The sequence below is a fragment of the Corapipo altera genome, unplaced genomic scaffold (assembly GCF_003945725.1).
Source record: "Corapipo altera isolate COAL_440 unplaced genomic scaffold, ASM394572v1 0, whole genome shotgun sequence".
NCBI lineage: Eukaryota > Metazoa > Chordata > Aves > Passeriformes > Pipridae > Corapipo > Corapipo altera.
In genome coordinates, this window is record NW_020884872.1 from 12,914,849 (window position 1) to 12,927,479 (window position 12,631).

Genomic DNA, 12,631 nt, shown 5'->3' on the forward strand with positions numbered 1-12,631 from the left:
CTGACATTAATAAAGAGTTTAATTTTTCCTATCAAGCATGCCTGACATGTTTTATATCTCTGACTTAATTTAAAAACTGTCTACTGCAAGATTGTCTTCCCACTGAAAGTAACAAATTGAAGTACTGAGTCTACAGCAGTCTGAAAAAGGCATGAATTGTATAACAAAACCATGATCCCTTGTTACAAATTGTTCTCCTACATAAGCCTGTGTCCTAAAGCCATAAATCTTCATTATACTGCTGCTGCTGCAACTAGTTGCTTTATTTTCTACAGACAGCTACTGTCAAATATTATGTGGTACACGCTGACAGATTTTGCAATTGTGAGCTACTTAATTAACCACTGAGCCCCTGTGAATATCCAGTCAGGCAAATGGTGAGCAGTGAGAAAGTACAACACATGGATTTCTTCTCATTTGAAGTTTTAAAATAAATTCTTCATCTGAAAGAATATTATTTCAGTTCTAGTAAAATTCTGGCCATCTGGAGTCTCATTTATCACTTAATAAAAAAGCTAATGAGCCAAGCAAGCTGGGTCCCCAGGCATCTTCCTGCTCTGTAATTGCTTGGTAAGAAACTTTGGGATTTTTTTTTTCATTTTCTTGAATAACTTATGAATGCATATAAAGCTGTATGGAAAGCTGAAGAAATTTCAAGGTAGAAGCCTTGGGTGTTAAGTTTATACCAGATATTTCAGCTGTCAGCAATAATCCAAGAAGCTTTAGCTTTAGGGAGATTTATAGAGCAGAAAAAAGAACCCCAATCCAAAAGGTGCTCATATGCTTCATATGCTAAAACTACTCTGAGCTCCCCAGTGCAGCTCTCTGAGGTGCCCCTCTGTAGGCATGTGAGAAGTTGACCTTGGGCTGCCAAATCCCAAACTAAGCTCCATGTTGTGTGAAACCTAAAAGTTTCATCAAGTAGTTTTTATGTATTTTTGTCAACCATGAAAAGAAAAAAGGAAAATAAGAGTACAGACAAGTCAAATACACGGGCATTGGACTAGAAACAATTCCAACAAGTTACAGGAGATCTAAAAAATAAATTTAAAACATCTCCAAGTAATCAAATGAAAAGTTACCATCTCACTCCTCCATTACAGGTTTAGTTGATCTAAGTGATGCCACCACAGAGGAAAGGCATCATGAAACCACTTTCCCTCCTGGATGCAGCTGCAACACAGGCCAGTTCACCAGTACAAACTCTTCCCATAACTGACCTTGGGAACAAACTGACTTGATTTCCACCCACCTCAGAAGCTCATCAAAACCTCAGTGCAGGTTTAGCACTTGAACAGTTTATCAGTGGTGGCAAGAGTGAGCCAGCCCAGTAGGTCCCTTGCACGGGCACAGTCCCTGCTGCCAAGACCATGGAGAGTTTGGGAATACTACTGCCTCTGCCTGATGGAGTGAGGGCATGAATTTCAAAGGACTGTGTCTGGCACCTCCTGGCAGTATTCAATTCAAAGGAAGAAATTTAATAAAGCAGTTAGTTAGGCAATGTCAGAATTATCACAAACTCATCAATTCTACTGATACTACATGAAAACCCCTCCAGATTTAAGAAGCAAACAAGTTCTCTTATGCCAATTATTTAGGACTTTTAAGGCAACATAATACTGCAATTAAAGCACATGAACTTTAAATTTTCTCCTTTATTTTTAATTAGAAAGCCACTTCAGTTACAGAAATCTTCATTGTTTAAATTAATGCCAACAGCCTGAGTCCTGATCCTGAGAACAGATTCATTTTAACAGGATTCCTCTCATACATGGTTTACTTGTGCAAGTATTTGCAAGATTCAGCCCTGAAGTCACTACACAGTGACATATAGCTACGTTCCTCATTTGTGAACAAACTCACCTCTGAACTCAGTATTACACAGTTCTGTCATGTGCCATCATATTCTCTTAACCTCTGCAAAAACACGTTTATATATGTTAATTCATAGACAGGTAAGTATGTCAGGAAGAAGCAAAGAAGAGCTACTAGAAACCATGGCATCCACTTGGCAACTGAGGAAACACGCGAGGAAAGGGAACACTGCACAATCAGACATGGTTATCCTCAAGATAAATACTAACAATAAACATTTAGGCTGTTTTCTACAAAATTACTTTCATGAATCGAGACCACTTTTGCAGCACCTCACGCATAGGGGTTTAGAAGTGCCTATTAAAGGTGAGGGGGAAGAAACATCTTCCATATCAGTGAGATCAGGATTTCACTCTAAATATTACATTTCGGGGAAGGTGAACAGGAGATTGCACTACACTGTAAGATTACTCTTGCTCACTTATTGGAGAAAGTGAACAGCTGTTTCAAAGCAAATGCCACTGAGGACAAAGAAAAGAATGCTACCCAGTTGCAGCAGCTAGTGTAGCTTTACATAGCCAAAAAGTAGCCTGAGTTTTCCAAGAACACTACAATTAATATCCATATTCTTTAAGTACGTGCCAATGGACCTGATCTAAATGCTGCCCAAGAGGTAGCACAAACTACAGCAGGACAAAGACTTCCTCTGTGCTGTCCTAGGTCATCACAGTCAAGTACACAGGCAAAGATTGTGCACTTCAGTTGTAAAAGAACCATTTCAGTATCTTCTGAATATTTCTCATCAAGTGCTGACTCTGATAGCCCCCTTGTTGCCTCAAAACAAAGCCTAGAAAAGCAGGGATCACAAATACATACATAATTTGGAGAGACTTCCATATCTATTAATATTAAACTAGGCAGGGGATTAATAAAATTACATTTAAGATACATATAACAGAAAAATGCACAATGGACAAAAAAGTTAAACTGTTTTTTACACTGTGACATACAGAAGTTGTTTGTAAATTCTCAGAAATAAATGAGGAGCAAACATCTCTTGTTCAGTTTGTTTCTGTTAATCACTAAACACAACAGATAAGGAGTATTTTCATTGAAAACATTTTTTTCTACTTCTGTGTCCTGTGACTCAAGACAAGCAGGTTGCAATAACATCAGCAGCTCATGCCTCTGAAATTCATGAAAAGGAAATATACTTTTATGTCACTGGAAAGTTCAGAATTAACAGCCTCAAGATATTAAAACATAAGAGATTCCAATCAAAGGTAGAAGTAACTGAAAAAAGATCAGTGTAGTTAAACCAGCTGTATTAAACCCACACACATACTCATTTTTCAGGCATAGTCATTGAAAAACCCTCCTAATCAAAGGTCTGCTACTGCCCTTTCCTAAGACAGTTTTCATACCCCTATGTAGGAACACGGCATGAGGACAATGAGTGAAGAACAATTTTTGGCACTCCTGAGATCTCCACTAAAGCACAGGCTGCCTAGACAAGGTTGGAGAGGAGAAAAGTTGTTTCTCGTTCATGTTCACCATAATGCCCACAAACAGACCTTGGGAAATGGAAAGAAAACACATTCCTTGTGCTTTCCCTTCCTGCTTTGAGGTGTTTGTACGTGCTCAGGGTTCTTGGCAACGGGTGCCATTTCAGGGGACTTCAGTTTTCAAATACTAGAGCACTTCAGTCCTGACAGCCAGCCAGTTATTTTTGTGGATCAAGAAGTGACATCACTAACATACCACAACATCCTCCAGGTATTTTCAGCTTTCATTCAGAGTTTCCATGGTTTGCACTCCATGGTTTCCATGGTTTACAAACAAGTTCAGTATGCCTGCATCCTTCCTTTTCTTTCTGTTCCCTCTCCTCTTCATGTATAAGGAAACAGCCATAAAGGTCCAGGTCAGGATTTACTACTTCAAAAAAAAATTTCTAACAAAAGCTGCAACTCAAGTTTCTTACACAAACTATCTTATTCCTTGGAATGTCTTAGGCAATGTTCCAGGAAAAACTGAACATGCGCAAGTGGAAAAGTATTAGTTCCATCACCAATTTCTGTCTTTAAGCAAGCTCTCCTCTGTGGTTACTAGAAAACATACACAACTTGAAATAATTTAAAAACCAGCAAAAAGTTACAACTGAGGGCAGAAGTTAAGTGACTAAATTTTAGTAAGTGTGACTTCCAACTTGTGTTTCAGTCAAACTATTACCCTGATTTCACCCCAGCAGTGGAGCTGTATCACTTGAATACCAATTTGCCTTCTCTGCAGCAGTGCCTGCAGCCCTGGGAAATTATTGCTCTGGAGACCACACGTGTCACACACTCACTGTGCCCTGTCAAGATTCCCAGGCCAGGGTCAAACGAGTCTGGTCTGGGAACAGGATGGCTCCATCAGCACGTTTCCTCCTCTGCCTGCAGGGAGAGGAGGCTCTGAGGGCAGCACTGCCCAGCTGAGCAGGCACAGAGCTCTCAGCAGCTGCCCTGGATCCCCCCAGCTCCACATGGATGGCAGCAGCCCAGACAGACAAGGACCTGGTGCTCCCACGTGCCCGATCCACACAGTGCTGGGACACCCACGGGACCTCGAGCCCTGGGAATCACCAACTGCCCACACACAAATTCTGGAACTGACTGCAACAGGTAAGACTTGGGGTTTGCAAGGCAAGGACTTCCAGTTCTTCAGAAATGGGGCTCTATGGAGTTTATTGCTCAAAGCACTTTATAATCCTGCAGTGAAGTGCAAAGCACTGTCGTTAAGTCAAACTAAGTTTTTTTTCTTTTTTTTTTTTTTTTTTTAGAAATACCTAGGAATTTCTCAGCATTTCCCTGTTTACCTGATAAATCAGTTCTTTATAAAAATAAATATTGGGAGGACAAAAGGGACAGCTTCCCCACAATTTTAGTAAACAAGTTTCATTTTTCCATGCTAAAATCTCTACTATCTTTCAAAAAAATATCAAAACACCTAAGAGAAATGGAGTGTGCATCAGAGCTGCTTACACCTCACCTACTTTATTGCCATGGCTAGAGTATCAGCAGAACTTCTAAAATTCACAGGTGTTTTTGAAAGGCCATAGTATCAGAAACAGCATTTGGCAAAGACTTTGTGAAGAACAGTTTCCTAATAGTCAGCAATAACCCTTATAATAAATTTAAGGGGAAAATACTTGAAATTTTTTCCTCTTTGATTTTTTTTTCCTTAGATCAGGTACCGGCCACACTTCATCCCTCCCATTTCTATGGTATTTCCAGTTTCACGTATTTAGATCAATGACACTTTCCAAAAGCTGGTGTACAACATCTTTATATACACTACAAATTCAGATTACCAGACTGTAGTCAGACACTGAACATATAAATAACTTTGCAAACTATTTACAGGTTTTAAACTAATCAGGTTTCAAGCAACCAACACTCTTAAGGCAAATTTGTTTGTATGACTGGCTGTCTGGCCTTTCAGAATTTCTCTCCCCTCCCCAGTTCCCCTAAAATAACAGGCAAATAGGAAATTGAATTAACCCCTGCCCCTGTATTGACAGAATTTCTTGTAGAGAGAGATGATTTAACTGATTAGGAGTTCTCCTAAAAACAAGGAAAAATGTATAGAAATTAATTTTCGTGTTTGTGGTCAAGAAAATCAGTAAGGTGCATACCAAGAAGTGGAAATCCTAATGTCTTACAGCAACATAACTTTTGTATGCACTTGACGAATGGATTTGGGAATTTGGGGAAAGCATCAGTTTAAAGCTGCACAACCCTTTTTAGAACTATGCATTTATAAGCTCTTTAGATACAAGATCTGAAGAGCTCAAAGGGATTCTCTCTTACAGGTGACACTGTGCAATAGAAAACGCCGCAAACAGTGGATTTTCAAAGCATAGGTTTAACTACGTTAGAAGTCTTCTCTTTTACCGTATTGCTGTGCAAGATACTATTCACCATTTTAAGGGATTCTGCACATCTCGCCAGTCCTTATATTGGAATAAGAACTGGCCACTTCAAATAGTATCTTTTTGTTACAACACTGTACAACACTAAGTGCAATCCCTTTTGTCAATGCATGACTGAAGCAACCAAGCATATTCTGGTGAAGGAGACAGGATTCACACACCAAACGTGCTCAGTACCTTCCTTTAAGTCCCAATCATCACTTTGTTCTTAGTATTTTTCAGTGCCCTGATTAGGTCTTTGTTTGGAAGTAATTAGCTACTGTGGTTTGAAGGATTTTGGAACAAAGCAGAGACTTTATACTGAATGCAGAGGCCATCTCCAACAGAGACAAAAGGTGGCAAATTATCGATTAGCTTTATATTTAGAAGCATCCCTTGGTTCACTGCTAGGATTGCTCCAGTCATCTGCTTCAGGTGTGGTCTTGTAGTGTCGCCATGCTGACTTATTAAAAACGGGAAGTCTTTCAAATGATTCACTTGAAAGGGCCTATGGAAAAACAAAAGCAATGGTTAGATATCATTAGAGACACGAGAGTAAGGTGATACTCTGGGGAGTACAGCTACAACTTCTGTATCGAACAAGTGCCACGATTATCCCAGCGTTACATGTCACAACACTATTTTGAAAATAGCTGTGACTAATAGCTCTAGTCATAGTCAAAGTACTAGTCAAAGTTAAAAGACAATAATACCATTTAAAAATATTTCCCTTCTTCCAGGAAGTGGTGTACAGAGAGAGCAAGAAAACGATTTTTGGTCAAAACCATTTCAGGGAGATTTGTCAGTGACAGGGAGCAGACTCTGCTGAAACATTTCACTTCCTGAACGAACTGGGGCTCTGTCAGCACAGTGACCTGGGAGGGTTGATCCAGTTCAGTCATTTTTCCTCTGAGAAAGGCCACAGCTTTTTCCTCCACACACACATGCAGAGGATTAAACCCATCAGAAGCAGAAGTTAACACAGGACTCCACAACTCGCTACACAGAGCAAGGCACAGTGCCAGTGCTATCAACAACCTCACATAAGATACATGCTATATTCTTCTAATTCTCTGATGACATTCAAGGACTCAGTTTCAACCATTAGCTCCTGAGTAGCCTGGTCTCTCCTAAAAAATGACAACAGGAACAATACAGTCTATTGCACAAAGAACTGCACAGAAGAAAACCTATGTACTATTTAGGCGTTGGTCAACAGTCTTCTCAGTTCTGTCATGGTCAAAACTTAGAAACAGAAAGCATTAACCAAAATTATCTCTCATTGCACAGTTCTCAGAAAATTCACCACTTCTGATGGATTAACAAAATGCAATCTGACACAGGGGACTGGGGAAAAAAAAAATAAAATCAAAAGCAAACTAGCTGGTATTAGTGCCAGGTAAATATATATAACCTTGGGGTTTAGGATTCTCTGTAACTGATTTAGATAAAAGTGTCAAAGTTAGCAAAAACAAATTTGAAAACCAGATGAGTGAAAAGAGCCTGCTATAAATATAAACAATCTGCATTAGTAGTTTATAAAAGGGTCAGATTCATACCTTCAAATAAATTACAGCATCTGAGCCAACGCCTTCCATTGAGTAGAGTTTAAGGTCACCTTGAAAGTACCTCGCGTACAGACGAGAAATTGGCAATCCATAGCCAAACCCAGCCTACAAAAGCAAGAAAACAAGACAAAAACATGATGAAAAGTTAAAAAAAAATGCAACAGATCAGTGTATTAATTTATAAAACAGAAGATAACTCAATATTAGATTGTATCAAATTATTTTTCAAGCTTTATTTTATTACTCAGCCTACAGTATAAGTCAGTATTCAGCCTTTTGAGGAATCTCCTTTTTCCCTATCCATTACTTAAGTACAGAAAAAGGAAAAATATCCAAGTCCTTTGTTAGAATTCTCTTGTCCATTTTGCATTTTCTCCATCACAGAACACCACCTATGCTCCAACCATGAAAACAAACTGATATGCCCTACAACTTCCTCGCTATGATCGCCATTGCTATAATATTCTATTCCTTCTTTGGTAAAAAACAGATTTTTGACAGAATGCTTTTTCAGGGATTATTATTCTAAAATGTCTCCACAGTTAGGAGACTACACAAGAAAGCTGGAGACGACTCTGTTCACTTCATCCAGGTCACACTAAGTGATTGCTGATGCCACAGGGATCAGAAGAGTCCTGCAGAGGACTGCACAGAGCAACACAAGGGAAACAACCCTCACTGTTGAACAGAAGATGAGGACTCCACAGCATTGAATGATGTACTGAGGACGAGACCCAGTACAATCCATAATATTTTCAAAGCATCACAGAGCTGACAGGTACAAATTTTAGATTTTTAAATTTACAAAACTAATACTCATAACCAAAGTTGCAACAAGGTCAACGCTTGGCACCTTTTCTAACTCTCTCTTGTCAGAAAAGTTATAAAAAATGCCCCAAGCCTGTCTCACTGCAGCCAGGGAGTAAGATCTTACTCTACTCATCAACTCCTTCAGATGACTGGGTATGTGCCCAGAATCACAGTGGATGGTTATTTACCCGAACCCCCCCTCCGATTTTTTCAGGACTACCCACAGCAATAAAAGAAATATTCCAGATACACAATTTGAAAAGAAGGATATACAAGACAATAGAGTAATACAACTTCTTCATAATGGTGGACTACGAGAAGAATTAGACACCTGAAGTTTTCAGAAAACCAGTAAATTCATTCCACTATAATATTTCTACAAAAGCAACCTGACAGATCAATGAAAATAATGCGCCAGATCTTAAAAACAAAGTCCCAAAATGCTATAAAAAGAGAAGCCTAAGAAGAAGGACTTGCAAGCATTATGCTCAGCTAATATGTGCTATCACTTTATAGGAAATCCCTTGAGGGAAAGGTGAACATTAAACAACTTTTACTACAGTATCCATCACAAATTCTCTTGTTGTAATCTACTATCTCTACAATGTCTTTTGGCCTCTTTGCCTTGATTTTACAGAAGTCTAAATTTAGTATTAAATTGCTTTAGAGTTGCTCACTCAGTTCTGAGCAAAACTACAAACAGAAATGCCAAAGGTACCCCTTTCACACTGCTTGTCATAGTTATTCGTGTCCATTTCCAGAGTTAAAACAGTTGCTTAGCTGCACTTTTTCAAACAACATTATGTTTTACATTTCTCAAAGACTCCCATTAGAGACACATGCATCACTTTCAAACACCTGGTCTTGAAACCAGATGTATTTCTTTCTTAACCTCTAAAAAATTAAAGTTACTCAACTGTCTAAGAACAAACTAAAAAAAAAAAAAAATGCCAAGAGCTGACTTTCATCTTTTCTGGAGACTGGACAATAAATGCATTACAGAAATTATAAAGCACAGCAACCAAAAGGCAAATGGTGAACAATACATACCCCAGGACCAGCTCAAGTAAAAGGCAGTATCAAACAACACTGAAAACACATTATATGTTCCTCACTCCAGAATTACTCCTCCTTAAAACCCATGGCCAAGTTCTGTTTGTCTCCTGCTCCTTTACACTCTCTGCTAGCCCATATAATCATCAATTCACACAGCCCTCTTTCAAAAATTTCCTGTCAGTCTCTTCTGTACATTGCCTTTAGGGTATTTTCCAAACCGCATAACTTAAAAGAAATATGAAGACAAGAGATCCCAGACGAGTCTCTTGTTAAATCAAGACCTTGCAAAAGGTCTGTTTTGCAAAAGACAATTAACAAGAAGTGATTACTACATATGTCTGTGCTTGACCTAGAGGACAGAATAGTCCCTGATGGCACATCTGCCTTGAGAAAGAAAAACTTCTTAGAGCAAATTTCTCTTTAAATATTACAGTATGCATTATACAAAGAGGAGATTATTATGTTTCTGTGTTACTAGCATTGACAGGTTTAAACTAAGGACATGTTTCTGCCACTATAAACAAATGCTGTTGAAGAGATATCCTGTAAATTCTCTTAGAAAACCTACTATCATTAAGCATGACAATGTGTTTCTAACAAGTTGCTTAGCTGCACTTTTTCAAACAACATTATGTTTTAAATTTCTGAAAGACTCCCATTAGAGACATATGCATCACTTTCAAACACCTGGTCTTGAAACTAGATGTATTTCTTTCTTAACTTCTAAAAAATTAAAGTTACTTGACTGTCTAAGAACAAACTAAAAAAAAAAAAATAAAAAAAATGCCAAGAGCTGACTTTCATCTTTTCTGGAGGCTGGACAATATCTGTCGAGCAGCACACAGGAACCTGACAGCTGCCAGGATCTGAATGCTGCCATGGTAACAAGGTTTCTCAGCAGTTTTTAAACAACATTTGCAAGGACAGTGAGAGAGAATTTTCCCCAATCAACAGAAAGATACCTCTCTTCCACTGCCCAAGTTCATGAATGTTTCATGGGTATCCTATAACAAGGGAAGGAGTGTTAGAACAGAAAAATATGTCTCTTTACACTGCACTGCAGTTTAGAATATAATCTAAGTAAAGAATGACACAAGCACAGACCTACCTACCTTTTGGAGCACTGTAATTCTTTAGTGGTTTGGTCTTTGGCACTAAACACTAAAGAAACTCCTTCTGTATGGACTTCAAAGAGGATTTATATGGAACCTACTGCTGAAGGATTTTTATTTCTATACAGACATACAAAGTATAGCATAGTTGTTTCCATAACTGGATCTGGGCCATAATACATAAGGTGTCAAACTTCACTGCTAAGCCCTTGTTCCTCTTAGTGGAAAGACATGCCACAGACTCACAGTTTGTGACCTTTTTCTTTCTGCACACACGTAAATAACAGAGTTTAACATCTCTTCTCAACATTCATGTACAGGCACTGGTCAGACTCATGGGGCAAAAGGAAAACAAGCCCTGAAAACTGGATACAGTAGAAGAATACTAAGTATAAATGCCACAGATTCAAAGTAAGCAGTTGTGGAGACGAGGAAATAAACACAGGAATGCATTGCTAAAAGATGCACTGAAAAAAAAAAAGAACGAAAGAATAGTGTCAATCCTAAGATGAACACATTTTACAATCAGAGCTACAAAGGAAGAGACAATTTAATAGCGAATACAACTGGTAATCAAGGTATAAGTTTATCATGAGAACAAGTTTCAGGAAATCCTTGTAGGCTGATACAGTAAATTGCTGATCAGAAGTGAGACAGAACAAAGGCAGATTATGCATCAAGAGAGATTCTATCATTTGTGACAAAGAAAAAAGCTTATATTTGAATTAAGGCCTGTTCCCTATCACTCATCACATTCAAGAAGATTATCTATGAAAAAGCCAAAGTCTGAAACATATTACTGAGATGTGTTGTAGAGGCAGGAGTTGTGAAGGATTAGTGCCAAGTCAATGCAGATATAGAACTGGGTTTCACATCTATGACAGTGGTAAATGCTGGTGAAAACAATGCAATATATTTATGTACCACAATGGTACAAACTGTGGACCACGACAGTACCACAAAGACTTTCTGCTCATAATTTAAAAGGAAATTTATTACCTTTCAGTCCCTCTGAACTGATTTTACCCTCAGTTTATTGTTAATAATTCTATATCCAAAATAGCCACAGAGACAGAACAAGAAGAAACAGCCTCAAGTTGTGCCAGGGAGGTTCAGGCTGGATATCAGGAAGAATTTCTTCATGGAAAGGGTTGTCAAGCATTGGAACAGGCTGCCCAGGGAAGTGGTGGAGTCACCACCCTTGAAAGTGTTCAGAAAACAACCGGACATGGCACTGATTGCTATGGTTTAATTCACATGGTGGTCTTTGGTCCAAGGTTGGACTGGATCTTGGGAGGTCTTTTCCAACCTTAATGATTCTATGGTTCTACACTCTGTGCCACAGTTTATTATCTGCCTGAAGGCACTTCAAGTACAGAAGTATCAGCAGGAAAAAGAAGAAGAACACTTAAGAACATGCTAGATGAGAATGCTCCTAAGCAGGGAAAGGAAATTCCTCCAAGAATCAACTTTTCAATGTGCTTGAAGATAAAGGATTGCACCAGAGGCAACAGAGGACAAAGACAAGAAGAGGCAAGAATACATTATCTGTATTAATCCACTTACTGAAAGCCAGTCAAATTGAACAGTAGTTATATAATTTTTATTACAATGAGCCATTATGTAATTTAATAAAGCAATTTAGAAATAGTATTTTATTTTAATAACAATTTAAAAAAATCATACTTACTGAAAGAATCTACACATTCAACGCTGAAATAATTCCCTGCCTGGAAGAAACTATGGGGAGATTTTTTTGTGTGTGAAATCTGGCCCTGATACATCTCAGAAGGGAGTATCAAACGAGATATTTCCAACTGAACAGGAATATACATGAAGTGTTCATATCACATGCAGGTTTGGAAATATTGTTTTAAAATGTGTTTTCACAGTCCATAACTTAGATAAAAATGATTTTCTAGCTTCAATATAAGCTTGTGCACTGCCAGGAGGTGTCTCTCCAGTGCTAATTCTGACAATGTGCTCACCTTTTCAATAGGTTAAGGTAACTTAGATAAACAGTAATTTACACAACAAAGAGGAGCTCATTAGGTTATCCACCTTCTCAGTAATAAAGCACTAAAGATCCTTCCCATTAACTCGAGAAAATACTGTGTTTATGCAGACATGTTTGTTTCCAAGAATCCAATATCAAGACAAAGAAAAGTAATTTTCTATTCCACAGACTAAGTGGTAACAGAACCCATTTTCTCCTATTTTACCTGCATAGCCTTGTTAATGATAAACAAGTTCTTCGATGGAAAACCTGATCCAGTGGATTGCAGTGAAGGGAAATGTAAAACCAGAGTAGAACAAAGGGA

The 12,631-nt window shown here is 38.3% G+C and overlaps 1 protein-coding gene across 4 annotated transcripts in view; it reads right to left on the bottom strand.

Annotated features, from left to right (window-relative positions):
- Nucleotides 1-1,635: 1,635 nt before the first annotated feature.
- The window catches only part of PDK3 (pyruvate dehydrogenase kinase 3), a 51,999-nt gene continuing 41,003 nt past the window's right edge, over nt 1,636-12,631 (bottom strand). For all 4 annotated transcript variants that reach the window (XM_027636876.1, XM_027636887.1, XM_027636905.1 and 1 more), the window contains 2 exons: nt 7,324-7,437; nt 1,636-6,272 (listed from right to left, as the gene is read on the bottom strand). In XM_027636876.1, the coding sequence (XP_027492677.1) occupies nt 6,129-6,272; nt 7,324-7,437 (258 nt within the window). In that variant the 3' untranslated portion in view covers nt 1,636-6,128. The remainder of the gene's footprint in view (nt 6,273-7,323; nt 7,438-12,631) is intronic.